This window comes from Ictalurus punctatus, chromosome 24 (assembly GCF_001660625.3).
Source record: "Ictalurus punctatus breed USDA103 chromosome 24, Coco_2.0, whole genome shotgun sequence".
Classification (NCBI taxonomy): Eukaryota; Metazoa; Chordata; class Actinopteri; order Siluriformes; family Ictaluridae; genus Ictalurus; species Ictalurus punctatus.
The window spans coordinates 18,420,553-18,435,203 of NC_030439.2; the positions used below are offsets into that span (position 1 = coordinate 18,420,553).

Genomic DNA, 14,651 nt, shown 5'->3' on the forward strand with positions numbered 1-14,651 from the left:
ATACATCACACATTAACCGTATGTTATTAATAATTAGTTGATATGGCATGTTTTAAACCATTTATTAAATATATTGTCCTCCAACATGATTTTGTATCTTACAAAATCATGACTTACTTCACCTACGTAGATGTATGCACTTTACTTCAGTTTTCTCATGGGGGGGACAAAAGGCTGGAAAAGTAGGTGGTGCTAAAAAGAAACAGCTGGAGGAACAATTTACAATTGATTGGGTTAATTGGCAACAGGTCAGTAACATGATTTGGTATAAAAAGAGTATCTTAGAGAGGTAGAGTCTCTCAGAAGTAAAGATAGGATGGAATCTGGACAGAAGCAGATGTTGCTCTAAAATCTGTATATACATTTCAGCATTGATGGTGCCTTTCCAGATGTGCAAGCTGCCCATTCCATAGGCACTAATGCACCCCATACCATCAGAGACGCAGGCTTTTGAACTGAGCGCTGATTAAAAGCTGGATGGTCCCTCTCCTTTTTAGTTTAGAGGATGCAGCGTCTGTGGCTTCCAAAAAGAATTTCAAATTTCGATTCGTCTGACCACAGAACAGTTTTCCACTTTGCCTCGGTCCATTTTAATTGAGCTTTGGCCCAGAGAAGACGGCGGTGTTTCTGGATCACGTTCAGATATGGCTTTTTCTTTGCATGATCGAGCTTTAACCAGCATTTGTGGATAGCACGGTGAACGGTGTTCACAGATAATGAGTTCTGGAGGTGTTTCTGAGCCCATGCAGTGGTTTCCATTACATAACCGTGCCTCTTTTTAATGCAGTCCTTCCTGAAGGCCCGAAGATCACGGGCATGCAATATTGAATTTTTTTGCGCACAGAGATTTCTTCAGATTTTCAGAATCTTTTGATGATATTATGGACTGTAGATGAGATATTCATAATCTTCGCAATTTTACGTTCTTAAATTAACATTGTTCTTAAATTGTTCCACAAATTGTAGACTCAGTTTGTCACAGATTGGTGAATCCCTGGCATCTTTACTTCTGCAAGACTCTAACTCTCTAAGATTCTCTTTTTATACCCAATCATCTTACTGACCTGTTTCCAATTAACCTCCAGCTGTTTCTTTTCAGTAACACTTACTTTTCCAGAATGTTCTTGCCCCATCCAAACTTTTTTGAGATGTGCTGCGGCCATGAAATTATTATTATTATTATTATTATAATTATTATTTTTTTCCTTAAAATGGTACATTTCCTCTGTTTAAACATTTGACATGTTTTCTATGTTTTGTTGTGAATAACATATGGGTTTATGAAATTTGCAAATAGTTGCATTCTGTTTTTATTTACATTGTACACAGCGTCCCACCATATTGATTAATATTTAGCGAGCTTTTCAAAGCTTTTAGGAAATAATAATAATAATATAATAATAATAATAATAATAATAATAATATTAATAATAATAACTACTTACGATTGCCATGAGACTGCTTCTTTAAGGAAACGTACTTCCCTATTAAGACCCACCCTATTTGTCTTGATTGACGTTCAAGTGACCAATAAAATTGCAGGTTGGTACACGTCTGCCCAATCAGAAACGTCGGAAGGAGGAAGCGTGTAGTTCGGCCGGCTGACTATGCATGTCCCTCTAAATTATTCAACCTTCATAAGTACTGATTCAAATTAAAGTGTCAAACATGTAAGTTATGTTATTTAAGCTTTTCAATCTTTCACAATCTTTTCAATCAATCTTTTAGGCAATGTAAGTTATTCGTGCTCCATTGTAACGAGAATAAAAGGCTTGTATAATGCGGTATAGTAGGCTACACATGCTTATCCCCTTGATATATTAGTACAGGTGTTGTGTGGTGTAGGATTCTATAGTGTTTTACTTATATTTATTATTATTATTATTATTATTATTATTATTATTATTATTATTATTATTTAGTTATATAGAGTTTTGATATGTTTTACTAGATGGAAATGATTTACAACATGGTACCCAACATAAGTAGTAGGTTACAGGCAACCCAAATTTTTATTTATTTATACCCACGTATCCACCTTTAAAGGAAACCTCCACCCTGAAACACATTAAACATGTTTATATTAACATATTTGTGATGTCTTTAGTGATTCTGCTGCTAAATTGTTATGCGTTGCTGTATTTTTGTTATTCAAGGGTATGTAAACTTTTGAACAGGGTGATTTTTGATAAATGCAGCTATTATCTTGTTTTGTGGATTATATGTAAACATCTGTTATGTGAAATAGCTTATTCAGGACAGGACTAAATACAAAACATGGGATTTTCCTGATCCCCCTTGTTTTGTTAACAGTATTAAGATTGAGCAGATTCTGCACGGGGTATGCAAACTTATGGGCACAACCGTAGGCATGAAAGTTGACGTTTTGGAAGCTGAGCGGAGTACACAGACGAGGAGGCGAGAGAGATGGACAGACTAAAGCGCCGCTGCATCACTCTCTTTATGCAGATGTCATTGATGAAGTTTACTACGCAAGTCGTTCAGGCTCGATCTTTCCAGTGAGTTACAGGTTCGTTCATTTTAGTGTGACTTTCCTTGCAGGCAGGCAGCAATGGACATTACAGCCAAATTCTGCCAGAAGGAGATGGAGGAGTACGGAGCCTGCGTGGCCTCTAATCCGTCATCGTGGCAAGAGCAGTGTCACCACCTGAAGGTGAAGGTGGCGCAGTGCACCTCCTCTCAGTACGTCTACACCAGAGATCCTTCCCCAAACTTCAGCATTTCATCTATTAGTCCTGGGACACACTGCCATATTCTGTCCATAAACTGTATGGTGTATTCATTTTAACAAATAATTATATGCACTTTAGGCACGTTAGTAAAATCTAACTTATTATAATTGTGTTTTTTTTTCTTGTTCAGTTCACCAAAAGATTTTCAGATTTTCATTTTAGCACTGGCAAAGCCTGTTTTCTTTGTGTGCAGTGCTCACTATCCTCCAGGCTGCATCATTTAAATACATATCTGTTGCAGTGCATCATGGGATAAGATCTATTTTTATCAGTAAGGCTCCAGAAATTCCACACGATGCATTTAGACCTGGTTACAAAAAGTGCCAGAATCGAGCACTATATAAGGAATAGGGTGTGATTTAGGACCTTGTCTGATCTTTTATTCCCTTTGAAGTGCATTAATGGTTCCTGTGCATCATTTAGACAGGAACCCGCAATGCATTGTGGGGAATCAGGAAGATATTTTATTCATTCAGAAATGATGGATGTGGTAAAGGGAGGGCTGATAAGATATTACCACATAGCGCCGTGGTTTGTGAAGTGTAGCCGGGGTGGCAGGGGGGCATCATTTTTGGTTACAGCCGTGGAAAACAAAATTTCTAAGCGTAGTCATGATGTTTCTCGTTATCCCCTGATGCAGTCCGGTGATTAGGAAGATCCGGGCAGACTGTGCCGGAGAATTCGCAGAGTTCGAGCGCTGCCTGAGGGAGAACCAGTCCTCGGCTCAGGCCTGCTCAACACACGTGGCACGCTTTCTGACCTGCGCCAACACGGTGGACATTAAAGGATTAGGTAATCATGATTGCTCTCCAGAATTATCGGAACGCTTCATGAAAAGGGGTTCAATCAGTAATATATTTCGGGCTTAATCATGTCGTGAAGTCGTATAGTTTTATGTTAATGCTGTTTTATCAAACACACATTTTTAATATATTTTTTTCTGTACAGCAATGGCAGCAAAATTATTGGCACCCGTACAATATTTTTTTTTTAACGGTACATCTTCAGATGTTGTCGAAAATCTATATTTTGCACTGTTTGCAAAATTATTGGCATAATAAAAATTTGAATTATTAGTAATATTTTATAATGTTTTCATTTTTTCCACTACATATTTTTTTTTAGGGTTGCCAGTAATATTTGAGTGAAATAACTATTGCTTAAACGTGTTTGCATTATTTTGTTATCCGGAGAAAAGTTTCTAAACGTATTGTTGTGTGTAATGTTTTAATTTCTCGAATCATTTCGTCCACTCTTCTAAAGGGTGCCAATAGTTTTGGATCAATATAAAGCAGATTTCTTTTTGAAATCGGCATGCTGTAAATCACAGACTCCAGTGAAAATTTGCGAATGTTGGGACTAATGAAAGTAACGAAAGTGTGCTTTCTCTCTGCAGTGAACCCGGAATCTCAGCCCACATGAAACCCAACCAGAAACCTTCTTCCATCACCTCAGGATTATGTCATGGACCTTATTAACATAATACGGTTCTACTTGAGCACATCTTTTACATTTTGTAAGAAGTGTCGTGTCTTAGCTGTACAGAGAGACAGCAGTAAGCTGTGAGATATTATGAGTCAGGAATCGGATGTCAGTTATTTGTACACTTCATGCTTATAAAAAATTTTTTTTAGTGAGAAATCGCAAACCTCCACATGTTTAATAAAAGTCGATCTGTTTTGAACAAACAAAGTGAAGCATGGTGACGGTAGCATCATGTTGAGCGTTAGCCTTGGCTGCTTGCTTGCTTCTCTGATTAATATCCTCTTTACCTCATCACTGATGTTTGGTGGACGGCCTCTTCTAGGCAGACTGCAGGGTGTATGAAATTTGGGATGCATGTTTATTACTGAACCCTGATTGTCTTCCTAGACTTGTTTTAATGCGCACCTATAAAGGTTTTGAAACGTGCCTAATTTTGTTTTAAAGTTCTCATACAATAGATTTACACGCATCTGAGGTCAAAAAACACTTTAACGTGCTCATAATTTAAATTGCAGCATTACCTTTTCCCCCCAGTGTCATAAACGACTCGTTAAATGATCCGTTCTAAATGATTCGTTCTAAACTCCTCCTTTCAGAGAGCATCCTCTGCTCTGATTAGTCAGACGTCCCAGTCTGTCGTGATTGGTCTACCGCTGTCAGCGTGTTTCAAAAAGGAAACGCCCACTACCGTAACGAGTTTCAGCTCCGTCTGTCAGCGAGCGGGCGATGAAGAACAGAGGCGGGGCTTTTTTGTTATGAACCTACGTAGGTTAGTACAGGAAGTAAAGTCTGGAATCACTAACGAGTCGTTCCAGCTGTTCAGAATCGGTTCCTTCTTTTGGGAGTCGATAACTCCGTTTGTCGTGCGCTTTGATTTTTGAAACTTTGCAGACTTTTTACATTCACAAACAGCTCTATAACACATTACATGAAAGGGAATGTTTGAAAAACCATAATAGCTGCACCTTAATAGCTCTTTGGTCTTGCCTTTGGGTTCTTCCAGGAACAGATGTATTTATACTGAGATCGTGTGACTCCTTTCAACTAATTATGTCCAGTCTGGTGTCAACTGGTTGCACAATAACAGGGGTGAATATTTATGCAAACTTCTTTACTTGTAATTAAGATTGCAAACTGTATTTTGTGTAAATTCAGGACATTTAAATCCATTTCAGTTCTAGGTTGTAAAACTAAAAATGTGGAGAAGTTCAAGGAGGTGAATACTTGTGCAAGGCACTGTATATATTGCGTATAAAAGCTTTTTGTTCAGTGCCTTTGATCCGAGCATGCTCTGCCTTTCATAAAGCCCTCTGTTTGAGTAATACTTATATGAACGTTTTGCGGAGCTTGAATTCACTGTGTACTGAAAATGGCTAGAAATTACAGAGTCCACACAGTCACTCAGGAGTTATGTATTTCAGTATGTTTTAGGAATAAATGTATGGAAATGCAATACATAGCTCCTCTCCATATCATAATGAAGCTGTGATATAGCCGGTGTTTGTTATAGGATTTAGAGACGTAAAGGTCTGATTTAGTCATTTTTCTTGTCCGTGCTGTTTAAAGACATGACGGTTAATCTTTATCGAGCTTCGCAAAATATTTATTCTAAGCTGTGAGGGTTGGATGTTGAGTATTTTCACCCCGGTTCCTCATGGTTCGTCTCTTTTTTTCTCCCGCCTGAATCACTGTATAATATTAAACTAAGGAATGTGTGCCGTCTCTCCCTCATACCGTGTCTAGCTACCCGCTGGCAGAAGAATAAAAAGAGTGAAAGAGGGGGAGATCTGATGGGTTAGCACATGCCTTTGACCACTGACGGGATTTGTGGGAGGACAGGAACACACTGACTAACATGCCTGACAGGATTGTTTGTGTTATTTTCCCCCGATTATCGGCTCAGTCACTAGGAGCAAAGAGCAGCCATATGTGACCTTCCTCTAGGCCATTTTCTTTTTTGTTTTTCTTTTGTAATATATTTTAACCTGATGACAATCCCAGATCTAAGACACACTATTACAAAATTCTTGAGGGGTGCCAATAATTTTACTACATATGTTTTTTTGTTGTTTCATTCAATTGAAATGTAAAAAAACAAACATTTTGCATAATGATCCTAGAAGACATGATATAAAATTCTTAAAGGGGTGCCAATAATTTTGTTACCTGTGCTGTTTGTCACCAACGTAGTAGTTTCTCTAGTTGTTTTTTTTTAAATAATTGTGCATAATGTTTGCATAACCTTTTCTTAATTTTTTTTACCTAACAAAAATCCCAGATCTCAGAAAACACAATAATGTAACATTCTTAAGGGGTGCCAATAATTTTGCTACATAGGAGTTTTTTTTGTTATAGTAACAGTAAATATTTTCTCCACCTGCTTTAGAGGAAACGTGTTAATCGTGTGTAACTGTGTTATTTTTAATCTGGCAGTATTCACAGATTTAAAAAAAAAAAAAAGATATGCTGGTTTAAAGTCATTTTTGGCTGAAAACCATCCCAGATCCTAGAAGACACAATAACGTAAAGTTCTCAAGGGGTGCCAATAATTTGGCTACATTGAAGGTTTTTGTTACAGTAATGGTAAATATTTTCTCAATTTTATTTTTTGTGTGTGTAATTGTGTCGTTTTCTTTTTTATCTGACAACAATCACGTATCAAAGATACACTGTTTTCGAGTTCTTAGGGGGTGCCAATAATTTTGCGACATATCGGTTTGCCTTAGTAGTTTCTTCGGTTGTTTTAAACAAAAAATGTGAATAACTGTGCGTACTTATTTTTCCATTCATACTTGAAAAACTAGGAAGACATGAGGATTTAAAGTTTTAAGGGGTGCCAATAATTTTGCTACATAGAGTTTTCATTACAATAAAGTTAAGTGGCTCCTTCAATTGTTTTAGAGAGAGTTTTGTATAATGTTTACCTGACTACTATCCCAGATCAAATGATTTGTGCTGCTTTTTTCCTCCCCGGTAAATAAAAGTTGTTCCTTCATTTGAATATATATTTATATGTGTGTGTGTGTGTGTGTGTGTGTGTAATGTTTGTGCAATTATTTTTGCCCCCCCCCCCCCCATCCAAAGGGTTCCACTTATATCTCTGCAGCTGCTGGCAGAACATGTCTCGAAGAAGACTCAGAAATCAAAGAGACGTGATCATTTCGACAACGAAACCACTGATTATATTGTAAAGGTGAAAACACAATACACAGGAACCACTTGAACAGATCACAGAACAGAAAAAATAATATATAAAATAAAAGAATTGTGCCGTCAATTCTGTCGCATTTCAGCAGTTACTCTGATAGAGTCCAGAATCACAAAGCGGTCCAAGAACAGTGGCCTTAATATCCCTGGTGTCAGATCCAATCACAGCTTCAGGCTACTCGGTCTGCTTCATATAACATCCGCAGTCCAGAGGGTTGAAACAATAATAATAAGTGCTCTGTACATGTCATAAAATTCTTCTTCTTTTTTTTTTTTTTTAAATAAGAAACGTCTCACGTGTACACACCGTCATGCAGGAGAAAGCTACAAAATATCCAGCAGTATCATACAGAGGAACGAAGAGAGACAGTAGTGCTAATCGCAACCATATTAGTCATGATACGAACACGTTAAGCGCAGTACGTTAGAGCACAAGAACATTTAGCATCACACGGCCCCCGGAACGGCCAGGGCGCCATTACTTTTACACACTAGTAGTAAAGATGATGCGGATGCTGTAATAATGTACCTCTACCCTGTAAACGCGAGACCCTGTTGGCAGTGTGATGACCCTGATCCACTCCTGACCCTTAAGCATTAGACCTCAGACATGAGAATTCAACAAAACTCTCCTTAAAGCATTTTAGTTTCATCTGAGATGATTTCCTTCAGAAGTGGTGGTTTTGGAAAAACCCGAACAAAGGGGTGGGGTTTTTAAAACTTTTTTTTTTTAAATAACAGTTCTTTAGTCAGAAGCATCGAAAGTACCCTGTGTCTCGTTTTATTAATATTCCACCTAGTTATTAAAAGCTTTCTTCTTTCTGAAGCTCGGTGTAGAAAAGTGCGACGTAAACGTTGTGGTCATTATTATTAACTAGGAGCGAGAAGGACAGAGACTGTAAGTATAGTCAGGCAACTTAGGGGGAGAAAATCACGTTTAGAAAAATAAAAAGAAAGAAAGGGAACGCGGGTAAAACTGAACTCAAAGGTCAACTCAGAGAAAAAGAGCCGGAAGGTGAAGAAGTTGTATGGGGTAGAAGGAAATAAGGATATTTTTTTTCACACGGGAAAAGGAAAGAAAAGAGGAGAGAAGAGGGGAGAAGAGATAAGAAGAGAAGAGAAGGGAGGAGGAGAGAAGAGACTAGAAGAGAAAAGAAGAAGAGTAAAAGTAAGTACATACACTGCCAGGCAAGTTTTTGAAGTTTTTTTTTTTTTTTTAAATATTGTATTTTTATTATTTAATATTATTAATTAATAGTTTTATTATTTAATATTTAATATTGTATAAAATATATATTTTCATTACAGTTTATTCACTACTGTCAAATTAAGTTTCATCATTTTTTTCATGTAAAACTCTTTGAGGTTCATTATTTCATTTCAGATTGATGTCCAAAAATGAAATAAAGAGTATTATAATTATTATTATTATTATTATTATTATTATTAGTAGTAGTAGTAGTAGTAGTATTACTAAATCTTTATTTTTAAGGACCTCGAATCATTGTCTACTTGAGTTCTTTTACTAAACCTGCACTTGTTTGATGAAGTAGAATTTCTCAATTTTAGATAACACTAAATTGTAATTCTAGGTAACGCCAGATATATATGGAGCGCTACAAGTGCCTCGTTAGAGTGATCGAGATTGAAAAAAAAGACAAATAAAGTACAATTAAAAAAATTCACACACACAAAATTTCTGTATTTATCTTCAACCCATTTCACCCAAACCTGCTAACACAGAGCGTCCAGAAACCTCCTGACTGGCAGTGTACGTGTTTATGGATGGCAAAAAAAATTCCAGTATTTTAATCATTTAATCCCACGCAAGTCCACCTGACCCCGTATCACCGGGCGGATTTGTGTTGGCCTCGTCTTAATCACTCTGGTATGCACCCTTTCCCTTTGCTCTCTGAACCCTACCGAGACTCCTTAAGACTCCGCAGTGCTGCTCGGTTTAGTCTTTCCCGTCCCTAATACTCCTAAATTACATCATCAAAGGCCTGGTAATTAAAGTGTAATAGCGTGAGGATAATAGCGAGAACAAAAGGGTAGAATGTGTAAATATAATCCGAGAAAATGTACAAGAAATTAAAAAATTAAATGACATTCATTCCTAGAAATCATACGGTAAAAGCACTGCTCTTTGGGTCTGATTTGTTGTTTTCCCTTAAAAAAAAATGATACCACATTATATACAGTTGAGTGCAGAAGTTTGTGCCCCCCATGATAGTTTCTGGCTGGGGAAAAAAAAGAAACCCGTACCGTAGGTGAAGTGAGATCAAATGGGACCGATACGTGTGGGGCGTCCAATCTGTTAGCGTGGTGAAAAAGACGTTACATTTTTACCACAACGGTGTTTGACATTTGATTCGATTGGTCTGAGGTTGGTAAAGTGGGTGTGGCATTTCCTGTTTTTTTTTTTTTTTGTAGAGGGCAGATAAGCAAAAAAAAACCAACAACAACAACAACAACAACAACAAGAAGTCAATAAAGGAATTCGTGGACAAATACGACAACTGAAAAGCTCTTGAAAGAAGTTGGAGGCAAAAGGGCAAAACGTGGGCGTTAAAACCTTATATCACAACCAGAAAGTGAGATGAGCCACCATTTTACACTATTAATATCTTTAAATACAAGATTCGACCATTTCGTTTCTATAATAACTTGTCTTATTGCTGTATATGAATTATTTGGGCCTGGGGGAGCACAAACTTTTGCACTCCATTGTAAATGTGATGTGGTTCTAATCTGACTACGTCCGTGTGATGATATAGATGCAAGGCTTCCTATGCAAGGTTTATCTTCTGTGTGTGTGTGTGTGTGTGTGTGTGTTGTCTTTTTTCAAATGACGGATTGGTGAATGAATTTTGTCTAACTGTTTGAGATGGATGATGAGGTAAAATGTTGGTGATCAGCTGCCTAATCAAATATACAGCATGCCTATGACGTAAATGTGTGTGTGTGTGTGTGTGTTGGTTTTTATTAATATTAATTAAGCCACGAGGCTACAATGATCTTATTCCTAGTCGAACCCTAAACCGCATCATTTCCTGTTTGCTATTTAACTCATTATATAGCGGTATTCCTGCAGGATCGTGACTGACGTAAACTCGTGTGTGATTGCGGGATGAGAGATCCTGCAGGCTTAGTTGGGCAAACACGCTGGGCTTTGAGCGAGGCTTTGTCTGTTTGTTTGCTGCTTCTCTTGTAGACTGCGGCGGAGTTAGTCTGGGGTCAGAGGTGGAGAGGGGTCACGAGGTGAAGTAGGAGTTTTGCATCGAATACAGGCGGTCGATCGGATTTCCCACGCGTCCTGCCAGCACCCCTCCCTCGGCCGTCGCCAAGAGACAATCGCCGAGGTGACCCAGGCTTCCATCGCTGTCCAAGTCATGGAAAACGGTTTCGGAGTCTGCGAGGAAGAAAAGTCACGTTTATTAATCAGCTGCACAACATGTCAGGATACAGCGGTTTGCAAAAGTATTCACCCCCCCCCGCTCTGAAATTGATCAAATCTCTTTGAAATATTTGACCGATAATTAATCTAGACTGTAAGAGAACGTGAGTTTGCATTAAAAGAAATCTTCAGATAAAGCTCATAAATTCCAGGTGGCTTGAATACCTTTGCAAAGCTACCTGGAATTGATCAGATTTGTCTAGTCCTGCTGAAGGAAGGGGTTAAGGTGGGTTGGTCAAAATGCAGTAAATACTGAAACAAACAAAAAACAAAAGCATAATGCTGCATTTTCAATATTGTCGATATACCGATTATACAGGAATTATAGATGATATAGCAATGACCTTCGTAAAAACCGTGAAATGTTCCCACACAGCTGATATTTTCACCGTTGATCAAATTGTTTCAACACATTTTAAGAGCAAACAGAGTTTTTATTTCATTTCTACCACCTACTTTTACCATTACAGTTATTTCTAGAGTCTTAGAGGTCACACACTGTTGTTGTTGTTGTTGTTGTTGTTGTTTTTTTTGGAAAACCAGAAACACTTATCTGACGCTATATACCTGTCTAATGTTAGCTAAGATGAATATATAGTACATCGATAGATTATATTTCACATTAAGGAACACATTAACGAAGCGGAAAAAATCGAGACGGGCGAAACGTGACTAATAAGTGATGGGAGGAAGGGGGCGGAGTTTCCAGGGGGCAGAGTTTCCAGGGGGCGTCAGTTAATATCGGAGAGTTCAAAACACCTGAGGGACTGTCAATCATTCCAGATTCATACGTCGATTGTCTGCTAACAAACTGTTCAAATAGAATAAAACATGTATATGCAGGGGGACCGAAAAGTCTGGGACCACACTGAAAATCTGGGATTTTTTTTTTCTTCATTTAAAATTGGAAACTTTTATCATTTTTAAATATTTAAAACAAACAAAGTTTGTATATATATATATATATATAAATAAATGTAAGCAAATGTGTGGTATTAGCCATGTTGACTGCTATTTACAAGCGATCAGATTTTCCTGTGTCTAATCTCATTTGTTGAAGCACGCGATCAGACGACTCTTAAAATGCACCATCAGGTTTTGCACGAACTTGTGGAGTTCATGCCGGCCGGAGTGCACAAAAAAAGCGGACGTATCAAATACTAACAGACTCGTGTAAACATTTCAAAGATTCTACTTCCCGCTCGAGTTGTTGTCAATAATATAATTCGTGATAAAAATGAGCGTGTTCGGTTAGAAAAGAATGCAGGATAGAAACTAGCGCTCTCACATTTTCGGACCCCGCTGTATGTATATGTACTAATCAGAATACAATACACAAAATAAATATCTGGCAAAGAAATTAGAGTGGTGAGACCAGGACGAAGTATTGCACTGTGCTAAAGTAAGGAAGGTGTAACGTCTCAGTGGAAACACAATGGATTTATAAAGCGTCTCGGTGACGCCGGGGAAAAACACAGCGGTGTGTGACTCAGCCCACATGTACCATCTATTGTATTATAGAGTAAATTTACTATAGAAGATGTAGTAGAATTCCTGTAGTGTTTTTGGACCTTACTACAGTAAAGATACTATAGTCAATTGCAGTGACATGTGGTCGTTTATTGTGGTACCCCGTACTATAGTAATAATTATTATTATTTTTTTAAATCTACAATCGTTACTGTGGTACATTTTCTACAACTGTACTACAACATGTGTGACAACCTCCACAGCACAGGGGAATGCTGTAAACCATTGTAGTACATTATAATGAGCACTAGAACACACTATAGTATCCCATAGTATTCTATAGTAACGAGAATATTTAATATACTGTTTATCAATTCACTGTAGTCATTTCTACAGTATGCTCTAGTGTACATTAAGAAAGTGTGGTAAATACTATAATATACTTCATTATAGTACAATTTACTACAGTTGAATATAGTAAATACCAAAGTATACTACAGTATCTATTACACAATATCAATCCACTATAGTCATTTCTTCAGTATGCTGTAGTATACATTAACAAAGTAGTATAGTAGTATATAATAGTATATAATAGTATATAGTAGTATAGTGCTGGTAGTGATTTCATGTCTGTGCTGTGTGCTTTAATGTCTCTTACCGTACGGGTGCATCTGCTCGGGGCCCAGCTGCGGGGGCGTGAGACCGTGCCGGAACTGCTCTCCCCCGTACAGGTTTGGGTCGAGAGCCAAGAGCTGCTGTCGTGGCATGGAGGAGTACGAGAGCATGCCATCTAAGCCGTGACTGCTCGAACCGTCTGTGAGGAGACACAATAGTACACAAAGTATGAAACACAAAGTCCCTTCTTCATCACCCGTGTACACAAAGTGCACCCCTTTTTTATATGAAATAAACAAATAAAAAATAACAAAAAAGTTTTTGTTTTAAGTTTTCTTTCTTAACTTTGCTAATATTACTGCTACTCACGCAGCAGTGTTTACAGTGATATCATTACTGCTAACGCTCTGGAACTGTTTTGCATTTTTGTTTTGGTTTTTCCAGAAACCTGTTATTAAAGCTCAATAATTTGTCACACTGAGGTAAAAAAAAAAAAAAAAACAACAAAAAAAACAACAACATCCATCTATCTATCTGACCCAGTGTGTGCTAACACTCTTAGCGAATTGGACACACGGGTTTACACGGTGAAATATCCTGATACGTTAGCTAGCTTGTCTAAACCTGGCTAATGGATCTAATCACATAAAAGCCTCGTTAGCTGGCATTCTAGTGACCTTGCTTAACAGTTATCCAAATGTTAGCTAGCTTGGCTAAACCTGACTGAATATTTTAATTACATAACAGCCTGATGTTATCCGCTGCAGAATTCTCGCAGTGTTGGCTACTAGTTTACACAATATAACAGTTAACACAACGTTAGCTAGACATTTTAGCAGCTTGTGCCTTCCACCTCTGTATAAATGATTACCACTGCAATTAGATTTCCCTTCATCCATCCAGTGAGACTGGAGCTTTATTATCATTATTATTATTATTATTATTATTATTTATTTTTTTTTAACCTAAATTTGGTGCTAATAAAATCAAGAATTGTGATACTTGCGATAACAGCGAGCTAACGTTAGCTAACGTAAGCAGCATAGCAAGGCAAGCAAAACTACGTAGACTATAGCTTAGTCGAAAATTTGATAACGAGGTAAAATAATAATGGAAAAATAGTTCTTTCGACCAATGGGAAGAACGTAATCAGGCAATCAAGTATGAAAATAGATAGCTTAGCTAGCTACCCAAGATACAGATGATTTAAGCTAAAAGACGAGTTATACCACAGGGCGTTAAATGCGAATACAAATGATTAAAAAAAAACATCGTGTCATTCGTTAATACTTTTTGTTTTAAATAACGCAAAGTGCTGCTATATAAGAGGAATAAATGACTTTGAGAGATGCGCTTATTGGAAAAGAATCAACTTCATGTCAGGATGCATCACGCCACCTTTGTGTTGTTGATTATTTTCCCATAACAGCGGCGTGATTAAACGTAACACGCAGTAACATGACGTCTCACCCTCGCTGTCGTCGTTACTCAGTCGTCCTCCTCTGCTCGGACCCCTCCTGCTGCCGCCGATCTGCTCCTGCTCCTGCTGCTGCTGCTGCTGCTGCTGCCTGCGAGCGATTTTCTTCATCTGAACACACAACCAGATGGACAATCAAAACCCAAAAACTCTATCAAAGCCTGGAAAATGGATGAACTATATA

At 37.8% G+C, this 14,651-nt stretch overlaps 2 protein-coding genes across 2 annotated transcripts in view; one reads left to right on the top strand and one right to left on the bottom strand.

Annotated features, from left to right (window-relative positions):
• Window positions 1–1,547: 1,547 nt before the first annotated feature.
• Window positions 1,548–7,243, top strand: LOC108257354 (coiled-coil-helix-coiled-coil-helix domain-containing protein 5). The gene is made up of 4 exons (XM_017455044.3): window positions 1,548–1,670; window positions 2,563–2,703; window positions 3,394–3,545; window positions 4,150–7,243. Coding segments are annotated over exons 1-4 (321 nt in total). The 5' UTR covers window positions 1,548–1,668; the 3' UTR covers window positions 4,176–7,243.
• Window positions 7,244–7,370: 127 nt separating this feature from the next.
• The window catches only part of lmx1al (LIM homeobox transcription factor 1, alpha-like), a 43,304-nt gene continuing 36,023 nt past the window's right edge, over window positions 7,371–14,651 (bottom strand). The window contains exons 7-9 of the mRNA XM_017454002.3: window positions 14,461–14,578; window positions 13,034–13,189; window positions 7,371–10,857 (exon numbers count right to left, since the gene is read on the bottom strand). Of these exons, the coding sequence (XP_017309491.1) occupies window positions 10,700–10,857; window positions 13,034–13,189; window positions 14,461–14,578 (432 nt within the window). The 3' untranslated portion in view covers window positions 7,371–10,699. The remainder of the gene's footprint in view (window positions 10,858–13,033; window positions 13,190–14,460; window positions 14,579–14,651) is intronic.